Source organism: Leopardus geoffroyi, chromosome E1 (genome assembly GCF_018350155.1).
Source record: "Leopardus geoffroyi isolate Oge1 chromosome E1, O.geoffroyi_Oge1_pat1.0, whole genome shotgun sequence".
NCBI lineage: Eukaryota > Metazoa > Chordata > Mammalia > Carnivora > Felidae > Leopardus > Leopardus geoffroyi.
In genome coordinates, this window is record NC_059330.1 from 5,568,863 (window position 1) to 5,595,208 (window position 26,346).

Sequence of the window (26,346 nt, forward strand, 5' to 3'; positions counted from 1 at the left end):
TCTCTGCCCCTCTCTCTCTCTCTCTCTGCTCCTCTCCCCACTCTCTCTTTCTCAAATTAAATAAACTGAAAAAATAAGTTTTAAAAATTTGTCTTAAAAAATGAAATCTAATCACTGTTGAATCCTGACAAGTAATTGTGAGCAAAGAAACCCACTGTTTGGACTAAAGTAAGAGCATCGAGGCTGTGCTGACGCTGGGCAAGTGACTCACAACCCACACGGCCTGTCTCATTCATCATCTTAGTGAATTTTCACAGAAACCCTGGAAATGAAGCAGGGAAGATAGTATTCCCATTTTCTAGATGAAAAAACTGAGGCCCAAAGAGATTCTTTAAGGCAGTGTTTTCAACCCTGAATGTGCAATTGAAATCATCTCCAGAGCTTTTAAAAATACAGATGACTGGGCCCCACCCAGACCAATTAAATCAGAATGGCGGAGTCAGGGTCCAAGCATTAGTAATTTTTTTAAGTTTATTTATTTATTTATTTATTTATTTATTTATTTATTTATTTATTTATTTTTGAGAGAGAGAGAGAGAGAGAGGGAAAGAAAGCAGGAGCAGGGGGCAAAGAGGGGGAGGTGGAGAGAGAGAATCCCAAGCAGGCTCCACACTGTCAGCCCAGAGCCCCAAGCAGGGCTGGATCCCATGATCTGTGAGATCGTGACCTGAGCTGAAATCAAGAGTCAGATGTTTAACCCACTGAGCCACCCAGGTGCCCCGGGATTTTTTTAAGAGCCCCCAGGTGATGCTGATGTGCAGGCAGGTGGAAAGTCCCAAGTGTGGAGTCAGAAAGCCAGTGAGGGGCAGCGCTGGGCTGGGCACCCCTGTCCTCGGACCCCATTTGGTGTTCTCCCCCAGGCCCCTCCTCCTTACTCCTTAGCCTACCGGCCGATCTCCCGGGACCCACCCCCATCTCAGTGTGGGCACAGGGTGACTTTAGCACGTGGAGGTACTGAGGCAAAAAGTGGGGGGGGGGGGGGCGGGTATTCCTGGGCAGAGTGGGGCCGGGGGTGGGCCTCCTTCAGTCTGCCTGTGCCGTGTCCCCAGGGTTCGCCGCCGTGCACAAGAACATGCCCACTGTGGCCGGGGGTCTCCGCTGGGCACAGGAGCTGCGGCAGCGTATCCAGGGCCCTTTCGCCAACTTCAGACGCATCGCACATCCGTGAGTAACCGACTCCCCGAAGGCGGGTGCGTTTTAAGCTTCAGCTCCTGCTCTGGATTTTTGGAGAAATGCAGCTCACTTCCCTAAGGCATGAAAATCACCTTCATTTCTTTCCCTTTTCGGCAGTAGACCAGCATCTTAAGTCCGTTTGGGCTGTTGTACAGAATGCCACAGACCTGGTGGCCTATAAACACCAGAGGCCCTTCTCACACCTCTGGAGGCTGGCAAGTCCAAGATCATGGTGCCGGCAGATTTGCTGTGTGGTGAGGCACACCCTGGTTCACAGATGGCTGTCCCCTCACTGTGTCCACATGGCAGGTGGGACAAGGGACCTCCGTGGAGCCTCTTCTTAATAGGACACTAATTCCTTAATGAGGCTCCACCCCTTCATGAGGCCCTACCCCCGCCATGAGGCTCCACCCCTTCACGGGGCTCCACCCCTTCACGGGGCTCCACCCCTTCACGGGGCTCCACCCCTTCACGGGGCTCCACCCCTTCACGAGGCTCCACCCCCTTCATGAGGCTCCACCGCCCACATGAGGCTCCACCCCTTCATGGGCCTCCACCCCCTTCACGAGGCTCCACCCCCTTCACGAGGCTCCACCCCCTTCACGAGGCTCCACCCCCTTCACGAGGCTCCACCCCCTTCACGAGGCCCCACCGCCTTCACGAGGCTCCACCCCCTTTGCAAGGCCCCATCCCTTCACGAGGCCCCACCCCTTCACGAGGCTCCACCCCTCCATGAGGCTCCACCCTCATGGCCTAATCACTCCTGAAAGGCCCTGCCTCCTAATGCCATCACATGGAGGGTAGGATTTCAACATGTGAATTTTGGTGTGGGAGGGAACACAAACTCATTAGGGGACCGTTGGTGCAAAGTGAGGCTTCATGGATGACAGGCTGCCTCTTTTTTGCTCCATCAGATTGATTTCTTTTTTTTAATGTTTATTTTTGAGAGAGACAGAGAGCGACAGAGGGGCAGAGAGAGAGAGACAGGGAGACACAGACCCTGAAGCAGGTTCCGGGCTCTGAGCTGTCAGCCCAGAGCCCCACACGCCAACTCACCGTGGGATCACGACCTGAGCCGGACGCTTAACCTACTGAGCCACCCACGTGCCCCGAGGGTCCTTTCTAGAGGCAAAGGAGTCCGGGTTTCCAGCTCTTTGGGGCTCTCCCACCAGTCTCCTCTAACACAGCGTCTCCTGGCTACTGAGGCTGCTGGAAAATAGAGAAGCCCAGTGTCTGCTAAAGCGTGCTATAAAGACTTCGCCTGTTAGAATACCTGGGGCTCTTGTTAACATGCAGCTTCCCAGGCCTCACCTCCCACTACTGAATCCGAATCGCGAAGCGGGATGGGGCCTATGAATTGCTTCCTTAGCAAGCTCCCCCCACCCCGTGATTCTGATGGTTGACCAGGTTTGGAAACCACCGGCTCCACAATCTGGAAGCTGGGCTACGTAGAGGCATCTGGGCTGCAAGAAGCGAGAGAACGGTTTTGCGGTATCACATTCAGGATGCTTCGGGAAAGGGCGGTCTTTCTCTGACCCCTCTTTCTAAAGAGTCTCCATTGAGGGCACTCAGCTTTGGCAAACAAAACGGCAACCAAGCGTTGAGACCCTGGCCTCCCAGGTGTTTTTGGCATCGGGTAGGACGCCGGCGACCCTCTGGTGCAGGTGTCAGGACTGAACGCTTTCAGGGGCCGGGGAAGAAAAACGGAAGACCGGCCAGGCTGGGGTCCCACAGGGGGGTCACCAGCACCCCATCCAGCGCTGCCCGGTGGAAAAGCGGACTCCGTAAGAGCGCTCCCCCCCACTCAGAGAGGAGCTGAAAATCGCGGCGTGTCTGTAAAACGCTCAACTTCAGAGTTACCACCTGCTCTCAAACTCCACACCCATCCGATAAACAGGGGGGTCAGGTCTGCCCTGCAGGCGATCCGTTGGCAACATCTGATCTGGTCTGAGCTAGCCGAGCTCTTTGTTTTGCAGATGAAGAAAGGGAGGAAAACGGAAATGAGGTGACAGGCTCACCACCGTCCCAGGGAGAGATCCCAGAAAGAACTGGAACAGAGTCTGGGGTCTTGAGACCCTGGCCCAGCACTCTTCCCCGGGAAGCCCCCAGCCACCGGCACCGTGGCCCAGGATACGCTGAGCCCCATCTTCTCAAACGTGCACGTGGATGTGGGTTGTCGGAGCGGAGGGGCATGACCTTGGGCGAGGGGCTCTCTGGCCGCAGCTGTTCCCCCAAGAGGCAGGCAGCTGTGTTTCATCAGCAGCCAATGTGTTTAGCCCAGGGGGGATGGGAGGATGGTAAGAGGGCCTGGGCCTGGAGAGGGGATCTGAACGGCACCCAAGGTGTCCTCTGTGGTCCCCCCTGAAAATTCCCCTTTGTTTAAAAATGAATTCACATTTGCAGCACCTTGCTCTGTAATATACAGCTGACCTTTGAACAACATGGGTTTGAACCGGGTGGCTCTATTTACATGCAGTTTTTTTTCTTTTTTCTTTTCTTTTGCTACAAGAAGTTTTATTGTTTCCATTTGGTCCCCGGTGGTTAAAAGCTGCCTAGAGGCTGCAGGGAAAAGTAAGTTCAGGCTGAAACCTCAACGTGAGCAGGATGCGCAGAAAGGAGGTGCAGGGTCCCCTTCTTGTGCTTGACAAGGGGAGGAGCTACCCGCCTAGCCCAGCCTGGGGGCGGCCAGCCTGGGGAGGTGGGCCAGCTGGTTACCATCTTCTTGAGGAGTTTCACCTGCCCATCTAGGATGCGGTTCTCGGGATTCCCAGAGGTGGGGTCTGTGCTCGTGAGACCCAGGGCAAGCGGATCCAGAAGGACCTGGTTCAGCTTCTCATCCAGAAGCGTGGAAGCTTCCGTGGCGTGGCAGGCTTCACCTCTCCCATCTCGGGATGGCTTCTGCGCCTTCTGGAACAGGCGCATCAGCTCCGCTGGGTTTGTGACTTCGAGGGACGCTGGACACCCTCACGCTTCTCTGCCAACTGGGAGGAGAAGTGGCCCAGCCCTCCGGAGCCGCATCAGTGCATCCAGGTAGAAGCCCGGAGAGACAGGTGTAGGAGGCATGCAAGTGCAGGTTGATCAGGCAGTTGACGGTGGCCTCCACAGCGGTGGAATGATTCTGACGAATCTGGGAGCTCGTGGTTGGTCAGCAACAAGGAGCTAAGCCCAGTGGACGCTGTTGGCTGGTCCCGGAGGCAGGGCATGGCTGACAGGATGATTCCAAAGATTGCAACGGGGAAAGAGGTAGGAGGGTGCCGGGAGACTGGAAGAAGGGTTGGCACTGGGTCTGTTCCTTGCACAAGGTGTTGAGGCCAGAGACAGACCCAGGGGCTACTGGGCGCGCTGCCCAGACGGAGTTTTTATGGTGTTCTTCCTTGTGATTTTCTTACCATCTTCTCTCTAGTTTCCTTTACTGCCAGAATACAACGTATAACGTATATAACGTAAAACGTACATGTTCATGGACAGTTTGGGGTATCTGTAAGGCTTCCAGGCAAGAGTAGCGGTTAATAGTTAAGTTTTTAGGGAGTCCAAAGTTATATGCGGATTTTTGCCTGCGTGGGGGTTGGCATCCCTCACTCCCACGTTGTTTAGGGGTCAACTACCTGTATGAATTGGCTATAAAGAACGTTTTCCATTCCTCACCACGGAGGGAAGGAGAACCCACAGGGAGTTTGCAATTATTCCTGTGGCTCCTGAAACTTCCAGGCGACTGGCACGGGCCCCCAGTGTGAGAAACCCTTCTCCCCTCTGGCCTCACTCTTCTCCAGAAACAAAACTGGGATCCGGCGTCTTGAGGCTTGCAGAAATCCCACGGCTCGGGAGGGGAGAGCTGGGGGGAGCCAGCCCACCTGGTCCAAAGCCCTTCTCTCGCCTCCTTGCTGCCTCCCCAGCCACACCTGCTCCTTCACCGGGAACGGGGACTAAGGACTGGGAATAAAACGCCAGGAAATCCAATGCTTTCTCTGCAGGCACGAGGACTTATCCTGAGAGCTCAGGATATCTGGTGGAGAACCGTTGTGTTGGGTTAAGGAGCAAATGGGTTTTAAAAAATCTTTGCAATCAGCCGGGAGAACGAACAAAAACAGACGCTCCCACACAGTCAGCGTGAAGGTGTCTGAAAATTACAGACACTTCGCCGATGTTCCCAGAGGCTGGACTCTCATTTCGTGTTGCAAAGGAACGTCACAACTGGGCGACAGTGTGCCTCAGCCGGACCCTGCTGACATGCCATGTGGCCCCCAGCATCCCTGCGGAAGCCTCTGTGTCCACGTGTGCATTCGCGTATGGGGGGCATAAGAGGTGGGAGGGGAAACTTGCATCGACGTGTCAGTGAGTAACGGGTAGGAAGTTTTGTCATCACATGTCCTAGAAGGATTTCAGAGGAGACATATACACGTGTGTGACATATATACATGTATATATATACACACACATTAGATGTCACTTTATACAAATGTATACAAAATATTGTTTTGGGGGCGCCTAGGTGGCTCCGTCAGTTAAGCATCTGATGTCAGCTCAGGTCATGATCTCAAGGTCTGTGAGTTCGAGCCCCACGTCAGGCTCTGTGCTGACATCTCAGAGCCTGGAGCTGGCTTCTGATTCTGTCTCCTGCTCTCTTTCTCTACCCCTCCCTTGCTCATGCTCGCTCTCTCTCTCTCTCTCTCAAAATTAAACAAACATTAAAAAAGTTTTCAATATTGTTTTTATATTTGATGTTGTGTAGTTTTATTATGTTATAATGCATAACATTATGTAGTTTTTTTCCTTAAATACGGAAAACTGTAGCACCTAGAAGGTTCCTCTCGTCTCAATTTCCCTTTTAATTCAGATTTTGGAAGGACTTCACTTGCCCATGCATGACTGGCTGGGCTAGGAGAGGGGGTTGGTGGAGCCCATCGTGGGGGGGGGGAGGGGGGGGGGTTCAGGTGCTGTGTTCACTGTCCCTGCCACCTGGGGGTCGGCCTGCATTTCAGGAAGTGCAGATGCCCTCTAGTGGCCGGTGGACGACACTGGCGAGAAGGACGCGGGGAACAGGTGCAGTTTGTTACTTTGATTATTATTTTGACCTGTAAATCGATGCCATTTTCCCCCCTCTTTTGTGTGGATAGTTGCCTGGAATCTGCCGAAGGAAAGCGAATGACACAAAAATATGAAGATATGCTCTCACTGCTCGACAAGTAAGCGGCTTCTGGCATCGTATTGTTCTGCAAATGGCATAGCCACCCCCGGCCCCCCTCGCCGCCCCCGTGATGCTTTCTGTGGTTACCGGTTTCACGTAGATTCCTCAGTGGCTGTGCAATGTCACTGTTTTAGGATGTAAACCACGGTGTCTGTGAGTCCAGCGCTTCTGGGTCTCTGGGGAACGCGGCTCTGTTCCAGGAACAGACGCTTTCCAGGGTAGTTCGGTTGGGAGCAGGAACTTGGCGCAGCCGGAGGAGGTAGGGCGCTCCTCGGGACACCTGGAGATCGGTGTCCCGGGAAATCCCAGCAGCCGCTCGCGAAGCAGAAAGCAACGGTTTGTGCTGTGCAGAGAGAAAATAAGTTTTAAAAGTACTTCCTGCGTCCTCTTACGGAGAAAACAGAAGAATGACAGTTCACGCGGACTCTTAGTTCCTGCTCTAAAGCTGCGGTTAAGTCTTGTGGTTCAGGCTGTGATGCCCACAGTCTCAGCAAATCCAGTGATGTCACCGCATTCCCCGGGCTGGGGAGCCCTTCAGTGCCTCCCACTGGCTCTTGTCACTTTCAGGTGACCCGAAAAGCCCTCCCTGTGGCCTTTGCCTCCCTCTCCAGCCTCGTCCCTTCCCCCCCTCCGGCCTCAGCCATTCCTAGATCACACTCCATGTGTCTCTTCTCTGCCCTGTGGTGGTGCTGATGCTTCTGCTGGGGGACATCCATTTCCCTTTCACTCTCCTACCTGTACTCATCCTTTGAGATTCCGTCAAGCCTCGCCTCAGCCCCTCTTCCATGCAGCCTTCCTGGCATTCTCCTTATCACACTCTCATCCCCGCCACTAGATGCCCGATGCCCGGTACATCTCTCCAGGATTGTACTTCTGTATTTTTCCGTTTACCCGTGGTCCAGGGCCTTAGCTCCATTTACCGTGGGGTGTTTATTCATCACGTTTTCAGTCATCGGGTAACGGCTGAGCGATGGATGTCTGAGCTGCGTGAAGATTAGTGTGAGAGCAAATCTTGCCCAATAACTTCTTCCCGTGGTTAATGAGACTAATCACAACTCCCTTTATCTCCTCTAAAGATTGCATGGAGCCTCTCGACCTGGTTCTCATTTCAGCTGTGCTACCTTTTGAAAGCCGAGTCAATGACTTTGACCTAAGAACGTAGCCAGGCATTTTACTGATGGTACCTTAAGTTTTTGTTATAGACGTGCACATATACCTATGTAGATATCTAGGTCATATACGCATTAATAGATCTCTGTCTTCAGCGGGTCATTGCCAGGCGCTGGGAGGGTGCTTCAGAGGTGACTGTTGTCTCTGGTCCTCGCAGGTACGAGACGAGACTTTATGAAGACTGGTGTCAGGCCGTGTCGGAGAAGTCACAGTACAATCTTTCCCAGCCGCTTCTGAAACGTGACCCAGAGACGAAGCAGATCGCCGTCAACTTTAACCCACAGGTAAGGCAGCAGGAATTTCCTTGTGGGTTCCTGAAGAGACTCCTTTAACTCTGCTGATTTCAAAGGCAACAGAGGTATTTTATAAGAAATTGCAGAAGCTTTCCGAGAGAATTTCCACCCCGAATCTCCCTTTCGGGATGAATCCCGCCATGCGTTGTTTCCTTACGTTGTCTAGTGTCCTCATTTTTCTCCGTGGTTGGTCAATACGTTTGTGTCAATTTTGCACAACAGAAAATACAGCAGAATATGTTTTAAACTTTCATAGTTGGGTGATAACAGCTTTGTTATGAACTCGACTCCACATACAAAGTTAGAACGGCAATTGCGTTCAAGATAAACTCATCCAGGGGCGCCTGGGTGGCTCAGTCGGTTGAGTGTCTGACTTCAGCTCAGGTCACGATCTCACGGTCCGTGAGTTCCAGCCCCACGTCGGGCTCTGGGCTGACAGCTCAGAGCCTGGAGCCTGTTTCCGATTCTGTGTCTCCCTCTCTCTCTGCCCCTCCCCCGTTCATGCTCTGTCTCTCTCTGTCTCAAAAATAAATAAACATTAAAAAAAATTTTTTTTTAAAAAGATAAACTCATCCAAAAGTTTACATATCCTATTCTAGGTATGCACCATCTGGAATTCAAGAAAGTATTTAAATAGGTAACAGGTATTGCTACGCCTGCCCTCAAGGAACCCAGCACCTAGTTAGGAGCTAGGACCTCAACATGCAAAAGTCTACCTTTATTAGATTATATGTGGTCAATCTCCTTGGAGTAGCTTTGGAAATAAGACTCTAGGTTACTGATTCTCACCAAGGGCAGTTTAGTCCCCTTGGAGATATTTTGGGTTGTCCGTCATGGACTGGGTGCCAATGGTGTAGGGTGAGCACATTCTTAAGGATGCAGCTAAACTTCCCACGACACTCAGGACGGCACCCCACAAGCAAGAGTTTTTGTCTGAAAGTGTCAGGAGTGCTGAGATTGAGAGGCCCTGCTCTAGGCGATCAGAAGAATTGAAGACCACCGTGGGCTGTAGCAATGTGGAAAACTTCATGCCAGAGAACGTGATAACCAAAAGCCAGCCCATATCAGGAAGTATATCGGAAAAAAAAAAAAAAAAAACCAACTTAAAAGTATAGGCCACGCTGAGCTAAACACAGTCACCGACTTCTGTATCAATGGCGTGTTCTCGAGGTAGAGAGAGCCGGAAACTAAGCTGATAGCATGTGAGTGTCTTTTGAGAAAATTACAGTTTAAGTAGAACATCGACTCCGACGGCGATCAGAGTCAACAAAGGGGGTTGGAGGGTCCATTTCTTCACTTTGGTAGCACATAAGCGTGTCGTTTGACTCATTTAACTCCTTGGCATAATTTTATCGGCATTCACCGTGAGCAATGTTGATTGTTAAATGCCCAAACAGAGGAGGGTCTGGGTTACCCACGAAGCCACAGTCCAGAGGTTATAATTGTAGGAATGAAGCCCTCAGGACGAGACAGTTTTGAGGATGGACCACTCCTCCTCTGTATACTCCAGAGCAAGGACTCTTTCTCTCTCCCAATGTGCAGCACATAGTAGGCACTTTCAAAGTGTTTGTAGGTGGTAGAAGGAAAGAGGGGAGAGTGAAAGAGAGAACAAAAGGGGAGAGGGAATACCTGAATTATAAAGTGAGTTAAGGGGAGACAACCAAACACACAAGTCAAAGAGGAGCTGTATGTGTCCCTGTTTCCAGCTTCGAGCAACATGACAGTGGCCATGCTGGTAAGAATGAACAGTAACACGTGTATCGTTCTAGAGGGACATGATCAGATCTGCCCCTCTGGGGCCAGAAAAAAAATTCTTTTGCAAATTATTTAAAGTGTTTTAAATGCCCTATTATTGGATATTGAAATTATTTTCTCGTTTTATCAACCTGTATTTCACTGATCGAAAGATGCACTTTCTTTTTCTTTTTTTGTTACATCTTCGCATCTCTGAAAATGGCACGTGTTTATAGTTTAACCGCATTTTTCTTCCCTGGTTGGAAATGAAATAATAGAGAATCTTAACGTTGAAGCATGTTGGAAAGAAATAAAATACAGTATAAATAAAGCTACAGGAAACATCCTTAGTTATTGTTGTGTCCGTCCTCGATGATTTATGTGGGATAAAGGCCTAGAAATGGGGTAGAGGGTGTTCACATTGTGAGGATTCACATATACATTATCAATTGGTTCTTCAGGAAGATGGAACTCAGTCATATCTCTTCCAGGAAGATATCCATTTCTTCAAATCACCCCTAGCCTGTTGAACTAAATATATATATGTAGTATCTCAACATTGTTTTAATTTGTATTTATTTGGCCACTAGTAAAGTAGAACCTTCTCATCTGTTCATTGGCCGGTCATAGTTCTTCTACAAATCACTTGTTCATGTCTCTTGCCCACTTCGGAGTGGAAGTGCCCTCTTTTAGAATATTTGGGAAATATTTGTCGCATATTAAGAAATCCATTGCATATGTTTCAGACCTGTTGAAATGTGCCGTTTTATTACGTGAACGATATTTAATGCCTGCAACCTTTTGTATTTTATTTTCCGGTTGTATGTTTGGAAGGGCCTTCTCCACCTCAGTATTATATAAGTAGCCCTGATGTTTTAATTTTCTGTTTTCAGTTTTTACACTTAAATTTTTAATATCTGTCTTGAGCTTATTTCAAACAAAGTAGGAGACTGAAGCCATTTCCCCACCAGATGGTTAGCATTTGCCTTCATCCTGAGTAGGGTTGGCTGGGCCGCAGCGGAGCACTGACCCAGAGCCATTGCGAGGAGAGCTGGGAGCCCAGGTGTCTCCATGCAAAGGGGAGGGGAGTGGGAGGCGGGTGGGAAGTATCTCTGGGGTGTTTTGTTGCCCACACTAATACACATCTGTCCTCGTGGGTTCAGAGGTAAATGCAATAAATAGCGAAGACCACAATACCTAGCAACCCAGCCAGAGGTCTCTTTTTCCATTGGCCCACGTCTGCTTCGCCTCTCACCCTTCAGTTCCACTGAACTCCGTGCCCACAGACGTTCAGAGAGGCCTGGGTGACACAAAGGCGTGCCAGCACAGGCTCACAGAAACGAAGGGCTGTTTCCAATGGTTCCATTTAACAATTAAACTCGTACAATAGCATCTCCTCTCAGTTCTGTCCGTGTCTGTGTGTGCGTGACCTCATTGGGGTGAGCCCGTCACTGCATCAGCCGTGTGCCCGAAAGCATCAGGGTAATCTGTCCAGCGTTGTTTTTGTTGCTCTCTGGGATTGACGGACTTGACGGACTTGGTAAGCCTTGCTGCGTCTGAGTCCTCTGCTTTCTCAATTTCAACACTCCGTTTCCCTTCTCTGGATGGAAGGAGCAGGTAGGAGCAAACGTTACGAAGGGACCCGTTACGAAGGTCTTTGGGCCCCTGGGGTTTTCTAGTCCTTGACTGATGATTGCCACCCTTTACTGCCACGGAGCTGTTACCACTTTAATGCCGATTTGCTTTTCCAGCTGACTTCAGTGCTGAAGGAAATGAGTTATCTTGAATCGAGGCAGATGCGACATGTTCCTGAGACAGCAGCAGCCATGTTCTCCTCCAGGGAATTCTATCGGCAGCTCGTGGCGAAGTTGGAACTGATGGCGAATTGGTACAACGAGATTATGAAAACTCTTGTAGAGGTGGAATTGCCATTGCTGGAGAAAGAGCTGGGGAATATCGATCTCTGCCTGAAAGCTGCAGAAGAGACTCTGAACTGGAAAACGGAAGGTAGCAGGGCACTGCCTGGAATCTGGGGAGGGGGTTGGGGGTCAGGATCCTGATAAAGTTGGTAGAACTTGAATGACTCCCCCAGTAACCGGATTTGTGCTTGAAACACAAGCCTAGCCTCTGAGACATGTATCCAAAGCAGAGAAGGCAAGAAGGGCTAGTATTCCTTTTCTTCCTTCTCTTTGGATATGATTGGTAGACTGAGAAGATGTTGCCGCCATGCATTTGGGGAGGCTCAGGGTTTGCGTGACATACCCTGAGGTCTCCAACATATATTGGGCACTCCGTGAATGAGGGCTTTTCTTATATCATCACTGTCGCTTAATTTTTCTCACTGAAATATAGACACCTTTTTTTAAAACTTTTTTTTATTTATTAAATAATCTTTACCCCCAACACGGGGCTCAAACTCATGACCTTGAGATCAAGAGTCCCATGTCCCACCGACTGAGCCAGCCAAACACCCCTAGATTGTAGACATCTTAAGTGAGGGTACCATGATTTATTTCTTGTGTTTCTTCCAATTCAGTACTTTCATTGATGGATTAACTTTTGCAGGGTACTATGTAAGGGACCTCAACGGCACTTGAAATATGAGTTATATGGGACGTGGCTCCTACCCTCAAAGAACTCACGTTTAGTGGGACCAACAGACATACATACACCCATAAATCACCCAAGACAGACTATGATAAAAAGCCTTCACAGAGTTAAAAATAAAGTGTGCCAAATCACAGGGGAGGGAGATTAATTCTCATTAGAGTCCTCGAAAGAGTTCATGTTTGCAAAGGAGGTCACCATCAACTCACAGAAGTCTTGGAACGCCATGTTAAACGAGTTAGAACTTTATTTTATATGCAAGAGGGAACAATGTTTTCAACGTTTAATGAGGCAAAAGTGCTTTTCAGAAGGTCGATAACCCAAAGACAATCATGATGGTTCACTGGTGTGCCCCAGCAACTATGACGATTTCTGTGCACTTGGTTGGTAAGCATTACCTCCTCGTTTCTTTTCCTCCATAAGCAGGGTGATGGTAAGCATTGGCTTTTCAACACAGCCAGGAAGAAAAAGACTCTGGTGTTAACAAAATAACTTGTGCAAGAAAGCCTTTTGAAACCTACAGATATTAAATCCGTACCTTCCGTAGCGACTAGACCTTTAACTCTTTCAATTAAACGTATTTCTTTTGGGGAGCAGGCATTTGGGATTATGTCATTCAAATCACCAACAGCGTTCATGATCTCGAACAAAGGATTCGGAAAGCCCAAGACAATGTGGAAGAGATTCAAAACATCATGAAAACATGGGTGTCTCCGATATTTAAGAGAAAAGATGGAAAAAAGGAATGTCTCCTTTCCATGGATGACCAGCGCAACCGGATGGAAAAATACTACGATCTCATCAAAGAATCTGGACTTAAGATTCATGCCCTCGTTCAGGTAATAACCAGCCTGTCGGATGCACCTACCGCTAGCAGAGGGAAAGCGTCAGGAAGTGTTTGGATGCAGTAAGTGATTTGAAAATTAGAACGCTCAACAGATCCCGTGACTTCTGCATTCAGGGTAGAAGTTTATAGTGCGAGCGAGAGAACTAAAGGTAACAGATCGGTAGAGAGAAAAGTCACATTCTGGTACCAGTGTGTCAAAATTAATACTGTCGTAACGGTGTCACCGCATGACCTAAGTCCCACGCCAAACCCCGAGGACATAGAAGGAGATGCCAGGTACAGAACCCTAGAGTCCGTAATGGATCACAGTTGCTATTTTTGATTAGCTGTGGTTTGAATCACAGTAACATGCTGTACTTTGAGTCTGTTAATTTTATTTATCTGTTTTCTAATTCATTAATTTCTTTGTTTTTAAGTTTTATTTCTTTATTTTGAGAGAGCGAGAGAGAGAGCACGATCAGGGGAGGGGTAGAGAGGGGGTGGAGAGGGGATCCCAAGCAGGCTCTGCATTGTCAGCTCGGAGCCCGACTCAGGGCTCGAACTCACAAACTGCGAGATCGTAACCTGAGCCAAAATCAATAGTTGGACGCTTCACCAACTGAGCCACTGAGGCGCCCCTCTAGTTCATTAATTTCTGTTCTTTGTGCTTTATCCTTTCTTTCCTTAATTTGAGGTTGTTCTCCCCTTTTCATTCTCCCCCTACCCGCCAAGGGCAGAAACTTAGGGTATTGATTCTAAGCCTTTCTTCTTTTCCGATACAAGCATTTGATGTAATTTTCTCTCTTAGCTGTACTTTAGTTGCATTCCACAAATTTCATGTGCCTCATTTGCATTGTCATTCACTCTTAAATTTTTCTGCTCGTGACTCATTGTTTAATGGTCATTTGGAAGCACACTGTTTCATTTCCATATGTTCAGGGCTTCTCTGGATAGCTTAGTGAAATTGACCTTGAGTTCAGTCCAATTGTGGCCAGAGAAAGTACTCTGTAAGATCCAAATCATTTGTAATTCACCAAAACTTGTTCCATGACCTAGAATACTGTCCCATCTTACTGCACATTCCTTGTACACTTGACAATGCCTTCCTTCTTCCATTGTTGGGTGTAGTGCTCTATGAATCTCCGTTAAAGTTCAAAGTGGTTGATACTGTTGTTCAGATCCTCTGTATGGTTTCAGGATTTCTTGTCTGTCTGTTCTACCAATTATTGAAAGGGCTGTGTTAACATCTCCGCCTGTGACTTTGGGTGATTTGACTAAACCTTTAGTGCGGTCCGAGTTTTCATCAAGTTTGTGATGCTCTTTTAACACAGACACATTTATAATATCATGACTTTCTGATTCCTTCTCTTATAGACAGTATAGTAGAAACTTACTTTCCTAACAACTCTGCCTATTAACTGGGTTGTTTAGACTATTACGGTTAGTGTAATTATGGGTGTGCTTGGATTTAGCCCTACCATCTTGCTATTTCCTGTTTGCTTCATCTCTGTTGTGTTGTTCTGCTCCTCTGTTCCTTCCTTCTTGTTATTCGCTATTTTTTTTTACTTAACGTTTATTTATTATTGAGAGATAGAGACAGAGCATGAGCATGGGAGGGGCAGAGAGAGGAGGAGGCACAGAATCCGAAGCAGGCTCCAGGCTCTGAGCTGTTAGCACAGAGCCCGACGTGGGGCTCGAACTCACAAACCGCGAGATCATGACCTGAGCTGAGGTCAGACAGTCAACTGACTGAGCCACCCAGGCGCCCCTGTTATTCTCTATTTTTAAAAATATCCTATTCTGATTTCTCAATGGGTATTCCATCTTTTACTTTAATGATGCTGTCATTGCATTACATTTGCAATGGTTGTTGTAGGTTATAGGTCTCTAATTACAATCAGTGATTGTTTTCCCATGAAATATAGGAACGTAGCCACAGTATGGTTCAATTCAAACACCCCCGTTCATGTTTGGTACTGTTGGTGTGTGTGTGTGTGTGTGTGTGTGTGTGTGTGTGTGTGTGTGTGTGAGACACATCCCACACTAAATCCCAGGCCTTGTAGAGCATTCTATATTTTTGCCTTAAAAACTCAAGAAAAGGGACTCCTGGGTGGCTCAGTCGGTTAAGCGTCTGACTTCGGCTCAGGTCATGATCTCGCAGTTCGTGGGTTCGAGCCCTGCGTCGGGCTCTGTGCTGACAGCTCGGAGCCTGGAGCCTGCTTCCGATTCTGTGTCTCCCTCTCTCTCTGCCCCTCCCCCACTCATACTCTGTCTCTCTCCATCTCTCAAAAATGAATAAACGTTAGAAAAAAAACTCAAGAAAAAAATACTTCTGGTGTTTTAGATCCACCCACATACTCGCCATTTCCAGACTTATTTTTTTCCCTTCTTCTGTCAAACTGACTTGCCACCTGTAGTCATTTCTCTGCAGCCTGAAGAACTCCATTCAGTTTTTCTTGCAGTTCCAGTCTGCTAACGACACATTCTCTCAGTTTTTGTGGATCTGAGATGTCCTTGTTTCACTTCTGGTCTTGACGGATAGTTTCATTAGATACAGAATTCTGCGTAGACGGTTTTATTTTCCCTACAAAAGTTATTTCCTTGTCTCCTCCCCTCCAATGTTTCTGATGCGAAGCCAGCTGCATTTGGTGTCTTTGCTCCTGTATATGCAGAGTATTGTTTCTCCCAGGCTTCTTTTAATAGATTCTTTTTTTTTTTTAAATCCTTGGACTTCTTTTTTCTGTCTCACTACAATGTGCCTAAATAGGTTTACTTTCTGTTCACCCAGCTTGGAGTATGTGGGCTTATTGAACCTGTTTTTCATTAAATTGGAGGAGTTTCTTTTTTCTCTTTCTAATTAAAAAAAATTTTTTTTAATGTTTTATTTATTTTTGACAGAGAGAGACATGGAACATGAGCGGGGGAGGGGCAGAGAGAGAGAGGGAGACGCAGAATCGGAAGCAGGCTCCAGGCTCCGAGCCATCAGCACAGAGCCCGAGGCAGGGCTCGAACTCATGAACCGTGAGATCGTGACCTGAGCCAAACGAAGTCGGCCGCTTAACCCACTGAGCCACCCAAGCGCCCCAAATTTGAGTTTCTAATCAAATTATGCCATGCTTGTCTCCTGATTCCAACATCCGTTTTATTTTCTGCATCTGTTTTTGTTTTTAATGTGACAGAAGTTCCTTTTTGTCTCCATAAAACAAGTCTTAGGAACAGGCATCCCCGGATTGGTATGGCAGCTATTTGCTGAGTATGTTGTTGGTGATTATTTCCTCTCTCGGTTAAACGTCACACTCTCCTGCTTCTTGGCGTGTCTAGTGATTTTTTCTTATTATATGTTAGTCATGTCGGATGCCACTTTAGGATCTGCGTGTTAGTCCCCTTAAAGGGTTCGTGTTTTGCCTTGGCAGGCAGTTGACTTACCGGTGGGTCAGCTGGTCCTGCCGAGGCTCGGTTTTAAGCTTTGTGAGGGTAGGTCCGAGGGGGCCTGACTCTAGGACAAAGCAGCTCTAACCCCCAAGCACGGTGTTGCTGGGGGCTCAGCAGAATGTGCCTGGGCTATCTGTAAGTTGTCCTCGTTTATGTCCGAAGGCACACAGATATTTTCCAGATATATTACCGGATATTCCCAGATATATTACCGCAGGCCCACACAGCCTCCATGCAGCTTCACGGCACCCTGGCAACTGTTCTCCACCAGGCCTCGCAGAGTCTGGCCCTAAGGATGTGCAGCTTACCACCCAGAGACTGCAGAAGATTCGGCAATCTCAGTAGCCCCAAACCCCAACTGCTGGGTGGTCTTCTGCCCATCAGGAAGGACCCTGTCACTGCGGTCTACTTCTCCATGCCATGGTTGGGAAAGTGCCTCTAGGTCGGGAGCCAGGTGAAACTCACCGTGTGTGTGTGTGTGTGTGTGTGTGTATTTCCCTTCTCCCGAGGAGCACAGCCCCGTGTTCCTGTTATCTAATTGCCCCCCAAGAATGGTTTCTTGTGCTGCGTCTGCCATAGCTGCATCTGTGTCGCGGACGGACAGGTCTGATCTCACCCCTCTGTCTTGGCCAGAAAATCGGAAACTAGAGCCGTTCCTTCTTGGTTCACAGAAATTCCAACAGTTTTGCCCCCCCCCTCACCCCCCCAAGACCATAGTAGATTTGAGGTAAAGAGTCGAAAGGTACGGAGAGCTATACTGAGAGCATGACGTTGAGGAGATAAAATTGTACACAGCAGTCAGAACTGAATGTTTTACACAATAAAGAAGCAAACAGACATACAGGCTTACTAATACCCGAGAACAACTCTATATTGTCACTGTGTTGTGATTTGTGTGATGTTGGGCTTTAAATCATTCAGAAACTCTTCTACCTGTGTAGGAAGGAAAGGGGTATGTTAATGCATTTTGGAAATTTTAGAGTTTTATCATGTAAAGACAGGATCGTCAGACTTTTTTTTTTTTCAATATTTTATTTAACTTCTAGTTAGTTAACACACAGTGCAACACTGGTTTCAGGAGTAGAATTCGGTGATGCATCACTTACATACAACAGCCGGGGCTCATCCCAACAGATGCCCTCCTTAATGCCCATCTAGCCCATCCCTCACCCACATCCCTCCATCAATCCTCAGTTTGTTCTCTGCATTTAAGAATCTATGAGGGGCGCCTGGGTGGCTCAGTTGGTTAAGCGTCTGACGGCTCAGGTCATGATCTTGCGGTACACGGGTTTGAGCCCCGCGCCGGGCTCTGTGCTGACACCTCGGAGCCTGGAGCCTGCTTTGGATTCTGTGTCTCCCTCTCTCTCTCTGCCTCTCCCCTGCTTGTGTTCTCTTTCTCTCTCAAAAATTAACGTTAAAAAAATTTTGATAAAGAATGAGATTCTTAAAATTTATTTTTGGGAGAGAGCACGCGCAGAGGAGGGGCGGAGAAAAAGTGAGAGGGGATCTCCAGCAGGCTCCACACTTCCAGTGCAGAGCCGGGTATGGGGTCCGATCTCATCAACGGTGAGATCGTGAACCTGAGCAGAGATCAAGAGTCAGAGGCTTAACCCACTGAGCCACCCAGGCGCCGCTATGAGATTTTTTTTTGAATTCAGGGGGGTTTATATGCGGAAATGTTCGTAAAGGGGCGTGAGTCGCCTAAAAACCGTACCTCTTCAGAGTAGTTACCACTGTCTTTGAAGATGTGCGATAAATAGAAAGTCGATGTCAGAAGGCTTAATGATGACAATGATGGCGGTAGGTGGGATGTGTGTGCCCCACGCCACCAGGTCAGGGAGGAGGGAGAGAGCACGCATGCGTTCCTTGATGTGTGTACGTTTTCTAAATCACTCAGCCGGCTGCTTTCAATGGCAACTGCCCTGAGCCAACCCCTCCAGCTCGTTTCTGAGGACTCGCCAGGAAATGCTTTCCTTGCTTGAACCCCAAAGTTCTTACACGCCTTGAATCACCAAGCCCTCTATCCATAGCGTCCCTTTTTCTCTCTGCCCTGACTCCCGTCTTGATATCGCTTCTCCACGGCGCACCCGTCAGCACTTATAAATCAACACCCTATGTCCCATCTTTCCTGGGAAAGCGGCCGGGCCCCCTCCTCCTTCCTCGGGGACAGGATGAGACCCCATCTGCCCTTCACGGATTAACTTTGTGATCCTTTCGATCAATGATTAAACCCATTAGTATGGATTCAACATCCGTGTGATAGCAAACTTTTCACGACAATGCTTTTCTCCCCCCTCTAGGTTGTTTTCGTTCCCGTTAATGAGAGCTAGACCAGTCCTTCCATATTATTCAACATGGTTTCAATCCGTTCTTCTTTATTTTGTAGGAAAACCTAGGTCTGTTTGCCGCGGACCCAGCCTCTAATATCTGGAAGGCTTATGTTAAGTACATAGATGATATGTTGCTGGATGGATTTGTTCTTGCCATTGAGTGCTCCCTCAAGTACCTTCTGGAAAACACCGGTATGTACTGGCTTATGGATGTGTGTTATTGCCGCAAAGTGGCACCTGTTGAACAAAAGTGAAGTGTGATCGAGTGCTTTGTGACTTTTCCCAAAATGTTGTGGATGTTTTGTGAGCTACACACAGGAGAATAGCAAAGGTATTGAGTTTCTGCATTGCTCCCGGAGAAAAGATTTCTCTCTCTTTAAAACTCAGGTGATAAACCAGGCTCACAGATAGTGAAGCCCTTAGCAAAAGCAAAACCATAAATGCCAATTCAATCCAAATAAAGCTTCAGGGGGTGCCTGGCTGGCTTAGTCGGGAAAGTGTGCGACTCTTGATCTCGGGGTTGTGGGTTCGAGTCTGGGCTTGCCTCATGGTATTGGGAGGGGGACATTTTGTGCCTTCAAGCTTAATGTACTCTCTTTCTGTGGCCTTTCGAGAACACAGGCAGTAGCCAGGTTAAGTGGAAGAAACAGAGTGTTTCTATGTGAAAAGGGTCAGACCAGCTGGGGATGAGGTCGCTTTCAGGAGGAAAAGGAATGTTAAGAAGGGTAATGGGCATTGTCTGAAGGGTTAAAAGTTGCTTTGAATTTCTTTTTTTTTTTTTTTAATTTTTTTTTTCAACGTTTTTTTTTAATTTATTTTTGGGACAGAGAGAGACAGAGCATGAACGGGGGAGGGGCAGAGAGAGAGGGAGACACAGAATCGGAAACAGGCTCCAGGCTCTGAGCCATCAGCCCAGAGCCCGACGCGGGGCTCGAACTCCCGGACCGCGAGATCGTGACCTGGCTGAAGTCGGACGCTTCACCGACTGCGCCACCCAGGCGCCCCGTTGCTTTGAATTTCTGATGGATAGAACTGAGTTAAGGCGCACAGTGTCGAGGATACAGTCAGGGCCAACCTTGGCTAGGAAGTCATGGGATGGAAAGAGTGGAAGGGTTCAGGAAGAAGCTGAATTAAACCTTCACATTCTGGGACGCCTGGGTGGCTCAGTCATTTGGGTGTCTGACTCTCGATCTCAGCTCAGGTCACGATCTTGAGGTGGTGAGTTCAGGGCCTGCATTGGGCTCTACGCGGGCACAAAGCCTACTTACAAAAACAAAACCAACCCTTCATATCCTGACAGCTTCTGAGCAGCTTAGCAAGGATCACCCTGAAGAATTAGTCGAAAGCGAAAGACCGAGGGGAATAGGTTGAAGCCAGAAGATAAAGGTGAGATGAGAGTTTAAGATATTCAGTCCAACCCGGGGAGAGAATCCGGAGGTCAAATGGATAGGTCAAGGTCAGTGTCCAGATACCTAGCCCAAAGAAGACGGCAGGTGCAGGCCCCTGGGCTGAGAATACAGAGGGAAGCGAGGCTCGGTGCTGGGTGTAGCTCAGACAGGCAAACCCCATGTGGTCTTGGTAAGTGGAGTGACTGAGGTCAGAGGCACAGTCTTTGTTTGCAGGGTTGCAGGAAGCTCCAAATCAAGGAGATCAGGCAGCAAGAAACAGCCTCCAGTATAGTCAGGGAGGTTGGGGTGGTGGGGTGGGGGGGGGGGGCACCTTCCAGAGCCCGGGGGCGAGTAGCCAGTGGGGCACAGAGCACAGGCACTGAGACCAGAGAACTGGCTTCTGGGGAGCAGCGCTGACAGTGCTTATCATAGAGAACCAACCAAATGTCCTCTAGAAGGTCTGGGAAGATGCCCCAACACCCTTGCCATAGGCACTGCATAAGAAATGGTCCCTTGGGGCGCCTGGGTGGCGCAGTCGGTTAAGCGTCCGACTTCAGCCAGGTCACGATCTCGCGGTCCGTGAGTTCGAGCCCCGCGTCGGGCTCTGGGCTGATGGCTCGGAGCCTGGAGCCTGTTTCCGATTCTGTGTCTCCCTCTCTCTCTGCCCCTCCCCCGTTCATGCTCTGTCTCTCTCTGTCCCAAAAATAAATAAACGTTGAAAAAAAAAAATTAAAAAAAGAAATGGTCCCTAAACATAGTGACTCCACACTTGACTGGTGCCCGTCTAGCTCTCCCGACCTGGGCTGTCTCCCCTGCTTCCTTTATCATTTCCACCTTTTTGTGCTTGGTGAGACCAGGACCGTTCCCAGGGCTTGGGCTGGACTCCCTGTCGCCTCTCAGAATGCAAACCCTGCCCAGGTTAGATGCTACCCACCCTACCGAGAAATGCTCTTCCCCCTCCTGAGTCCCAAAGTGACTGACCTGTACTGAGACAATCTGGTTTGTTTTTTTTTTTTTAACGCTTATTTTTATTTTTGGGACAGAGAGAGACAGAGCATGAACGGGGGAGGGGCAGAGAGAGAGGGAGACGCAGAATCGGAAACAGGCTCCAGGCTCTGAGCCATCAGCCCAGAGCCCGACGCGGGGCTCGAACTCACGGACCGCGAGATCGTGACCTGGCTGAAGTCGGACGCTTAACCGACTGCGCCACCCAGGCGCCCCGACAATCTGGTTCTTACGGTCACGATGTTGTCATTCCGTCTCATGTAGGGATTCGGTTCTCATGAGAGCGCCTGGGACAGAAATCTCACGGTCAAAACAGTCTCGTGAGGCTTTTACCTTCTGTAAACCCTACGCAACCTGGTCTGTGAAGGTTTCAGTATCTCATACAGAGAGTAATGCAGAATATGTCCTGAGTACGTAATGCAAAGTGTGATGTTACAGGTGTTTTTAAAAAGGATTCCATGATGGCATAATTCCCGTGTATTCCCTTAAGTTAAATTTGCATGTGATGGGACCCTCCTGAATCCGGTCATGCAAATTTATCATCCCTGCAATTTTTTTTAATGTTTATTTACTTTTGAGAGAGAGAGAGAGAGAGAGAGCATAAGTGGAGGAGGGGCAGAGAGAGAGAGGGAGACACAGAATCTGACACAGGCTCCGGGCTCCGAGCTGTCAGCACAGAGCCCCACACAGGGCTCGAACTCACGAACTGTGTGAGATCATGACTTGAGCCGAAGTCGGACGCTCAACCGACTGAGCCACCCAGGCGCCCCTATCATCCCTACGGTTTTCAAGGCAAGGCCCTAGTCCTACTTATCTTTGAGGATCCCCCAGTTACTTTAGTTGGGGTGAGTGGCTAAGCTATGGTAACGAAAACTCCATCAATAACGTGGCTTAAAGGACAAAAAGGTCTATCCCCCAAGTTCTAGACTCAGGTGAGCGTTCAGGTTAGCGGGTGGGTTCCTGCCATGCTGAGGTTCCCCCACGTTCGTGTTCCTGCCTTGTGTCCATTTCCGTGATGGAGCTGGGCCACTGCCACATCTGGGCTCTAGTCCATGAGCGGAGAAAAGAGCAAGCACAGAGATGACTCCCCTGCTGTCTCAAGGGCTGCAGCCCAGAGGCGGCGGCCCTCGCTTTTCCCCACATCCCACTGGGGAAGGAATCGTGCCCACCCTTACCTCTGCTTCTAGGGAGGAAGGGGATGAGGATTCTGATGAGTCTCCATCACCCGCAGCATGCTGTGCGGAACAGTCTCCCGAATATTTCCAGTTAAGACGACCTGGGAATATAAGTGGTTATTAATAAAAGTTGAAGCGCTAATCTCGTACTTGGAACATCTTGCTCCGTGTTATATTTTGATTTAAATTTAGCAGGGCAAGTTAGTCTAGCAAGTAATCAGGGATCCATTAATTATGTATACTGTTTTTAAATTTTTTATCACCGTAGGACTACAGAATCAAAGTCAGTTCTGTTTTCGTGGAACAGGATGAACGGCCAGGGTTGTGAGTTGTCTTTCATTTATTTGCTTACGCGACCATTGATAAGAACGCCTCGGTTCACCTAGTGACAACCGATGTGGTCGTGTGGCTGGTGCCGAGGAAGAAGTCAGCCGCTTCCTAGAAATGAGCGGTGCAAAATCAACCTGTTCTCCACCGCCCCCGCCTCGCTCCCCCGACCCAGGCACCTGGGAACGTGGAAGGGGACTGGCTTGGGTTGATCAGTCACTGGGACGTGCTCTCCGAGGACAGGAGGGTAAATGTCCTACAATGCCCAGGACGGCCCTGTGCAAGAATTGGCCTATTCGAAATGTCAGTGGCTCCCCTGTCGGTAAACACTGCAAGACCGTCCCCCCCTCACCTTTTCCGGGGGGTTAGCAAATTTTACATTTCCATTTTTCCTACACCCAAACAGCTTGTGTTAAGGGAAAAAAATGTTCCGAGTGCTTTGAGAACGGGTATGGCGCTTTGGCCGTCTTGACGTCCTTCTTTGTTTCGCGTGTGTGTGTTTTCCTTGTGTTTCAGAAAGTAAAGCTGGACTCACCCCGATATTTGAGGCACAGCTGTGCTTAGTGATACCAGAATTAGTTTTCTCTCCATCCCTGGAGTCTGGAGTGAAGGGTGGCTTCTACGACACCGTCGAGGGTCTGGTGGCCAACATTTTTGGAATATCGTCTTTGGTGCCACGGCTTTCCCCACGGAACGGCTCTCTCCACTACCAGGTACCAAATCCACAGCCATCCCGCCTTCCCCCGCAACCTCGTGCAAAGTGTTGGTGTAACCCGCCTGCTGTGGTCTTGCCCCGCACCCCAGGTTGACATGGAGGGCGTGGCCCACTTGGCCAGCTTGAGGAGCACGCTCCTGGACAGGGTTCAGAGCATGATGGCCCTCTGCAGTGGCTATCGGAACACTTTCAGCCAATACTCCTACCTCTACGTGGAGGACCGGAAGGAGGTTCTGAGTCAGTTTCTGTTGTATGGACGTGTCCTCACACCCGAGGAAATGGAAGCCCACATAGACGATGGCCTTCCAGAGAACCCCCCTCTCCTCCATCAGTTCAAGGCACAGATCGACTCCTACGAAAAGCTCTACGAAGAAGTGTGCGGGCTGGAGCCCGTCAAGGTGTTTGACGGCTGGATGAAAATCGACGTGCGACCCCTTAAAGCATCTCTGCTGAACCTCATTAAGAGGTGGAGCCTCACGTTCAAGCAGCATCTCGTTGACCACGTCACTAACAGGTAAGACCGTCGTTCTAGCTTTCTTCCGGCATCCCGAGCCATTGGGGCCGCCATGTTTTTTCATCTTCTTCATCGTTTTCCCCAGTGGGTTCATTGGCTCAGTGCAAAATTGAAATGGCTCATTGAGGTTCCAGGCCCTCGGACACTGGTGGTAACGTTAGTCCTGCGCTTTCCTTGGTTCACCAGACGTGGCCTCTTTTGGTTTTATGTTCCATCCGGGGCCCAGTGCGTGAAAGGCACTCGGTGAGTGGTAAACCACGTTCCGCGTGATGATGGCAGATCCAGGCTCCCTTTGCAGCCCTGCGAAATCTCTTCAAGCCTGGGAAACGGAGGGCATCTAATGGGCCTCTTAGATTTTATTTCTACCACTCCCTCCTTGTCTCGGATCACCCCGCTTTGCAACGTAGAAGTCACTAAATCCCCACACTCCCGATGCCCGTGTGTGTGCCATTCTAGCCACGGGACAGACAGGACCTGACGTTGTTCCCCGGGGCACCTTGACTACCCAGCACCAGGCTCTGCCACCCAGAGCATCGGCCTCCGGGCGAACAGGTCTGTGCTCAGTCTCCCGGTCACTTCACCTTGGTCTGCTCCCCACAGATCTGCCACAGTCAGAACCTCAACTAGCACCCCCCACCCTGAGTCCTTCGGGGCAGTCACGGTCCCTCTGTGCAGCCATCAGCCTGTGGTGTATCAGCTCCGCCTACAGGGGAGCCGACCCGCCCCCTCCCTTGATTCTGGGGGTGGTCTCGCTCAATGCTCCCGCCGCCCCGCCCGGTGATCTAGCACCGTGCGCAGAAAGGAAATGACCCCACGGAGGACGTGTCTGTTTGCAAATAAATTCCAAGAGACCCTACCGGGGTGAGGGTCCTCTGCTCTAGAAAACTCCAGGAGATCATGGTGGGATGTTGGAAGTGGGTTTGCCTGGTGCTTTGAAGAAGAGGCCAGTTGTCCACATTCACGGAGATGTCTCTGAATGTCTCTGCTCCACGGTCCCTCTCCATTGGTAGGTCTGGGGATCCAAGGACATGGAGGCGTGTCTCAAAACACAGGCCTTATTATCATTCACGTGCGGTGGGGCCACCCGAGAGACCCCGTAGGCAATGAACTGCCCCTGAGAAGAGAGTTGGTTCTACAACTGGGTTCTCAGGACAGGACGCACCATGCCGCCCGTGCAGGGCTGCAAGGGGGAGGCGCCAGGGTCCATCAGGCGGAGGGAACAATGGGAAAACGTGGGCAAGAGCCTTTATTGTGGTTTCCCTGGAACAGAGCTGTCGAGACGGGGCCAGCGGGTGGACAGTTGGCTCTCTTGAATGAGTCGCGCAGGCTCTGGGGCCAGAGGGACTGACGGTGTCTAGGTTTTCGGTCCCTGGCCCTGGGGTGGTAAGGGCGGGTGGATAGGGGTCTGGAGTGTGAGAACCAGATAGAGGAGGTGGTTGGAGGCGTGGGCTCCGGGTGGATTGGTTTGCGTGTGGAAGGCAGGCTCAGAGGCAAGTCACTTAGCGCCTCAGAGTACGTGGCTGATACAGGATGCAGTGAAAGCACCTGCCAGGCGCCTCTCCACCAGGTGCGACTTTGCAGGGTTTGGTAGTTGGTGTGACAGGATAAACAGGCGGAGTTCTTGTCCTTTGACCACTATTTCCTTAAGCCCGAAAGGAGACAATGACCCGACTCCTCTGAGGTGCCTCGTCGTATCTTACCATGGTAAATATTTTGCATTGCCCTGCTTCTGAATAAAGTGGCTCATCTTTTTATGTTGGGTTTTTTTGTTTTTTTTTTTTTGGTGAGTTTGTGGGTTTCTCCTTCTGTGCCCATACAGAGCGCTTACCCGTTTTTTTCTTAAGTTTATTTATTTATTTTGAGAGAGAGAGAGAGAGAGAGGGAGGGAGTAGGGGAGGGGCAGAGAAAGAGGGAGACAGAGAATCCTAAGCAGGCTCCATGCCGTCAGCGCAGAGCCCGGTGTGGGGCTCGAACTCATGAACCATAGGATCACGGCCCGAACGGAAGCCAAGAGTCGGACGCTTCACTGACTGAGCCACCCAGGTGCCCCTTGCCCACTTTTGGTCGGACTTTATTTTTGCCTTTATGATATTTACAAGATTTTCCTTTCGCTCTTTGGTATATACTCTCTCTAATCCTGTACGAGTTGTATGTATTGCAAACACAGTCTCCTATTTTGTGACCTGTCTTTCCACCGCATTTATGGTATGTTTCCATGAACAGTTCATCGTAACGTAGCCACACGTGTTCGTTCATCTTTTCCCCTCTGTTGCAGTTGGTCTCGTTAAACAAATCCTTTTTCTCCCTGAGATCCTAATGGTGCTCTCCCATCCCTCTCCATAAAAGCCTTGTAGTTTCATCTTTCACATTAAGTAGCCCCTTATCTGCCGCTGCGTTATATGACAAAATCCGAATTCCCGTAGTTTTGTCATAAATCTTGGTATCTTGCAGGGCAAGTCCCCGCCTTGTCCA

At 49.4% G+C, this 26,346-nt stretch overlaps 1 protein-coding gene across 1 annotated transcript in view; it reads left to right on the forward strand.

Annotated features, from left to right (window-relative positions):
• The window catches only part of DNAH9 (dynein axonemal heavy chain 9), a 339,411-nt gene that overhangs the window by 32,135 nt on the left and 280,930 nt on the right, over window positions 1-26,346 (forward strand). The window contains exons 10-17 of the mRNA XM_045487400.1: window positions 1,050-1,164; window positions 6,288-6,356; window positions 7,686-7,812; window positions 11,307-11,562; window positions 12,760-13,001; window positions 18,807-18,942; window positions 23,162-23,358; window positions 23,450-23,874. Of these exons, the coding sequence (XP_045343356.1) occupies window positions 1,050-1,164; window positions 6,288-6,356; window positions 7,686-7,812; window positions 11,307-11,562; window positions 12,760-13,001; window positions 18,807-18,942; window positions 23,162-23,358; window positions 23,450-23,874 (1,567 nt within the window). The remainder of the gene's footprint in view (window positions 1-1,049; window positions 1,165-6,287; window positions 6,357-7,685; window positions 7,813-11,306; window positions 11,563-12,759; window positions 13,002-18,806; window positions 18,943-23,161; window positions 23,359-23,449; window positions 23,875-26,346) is intronic.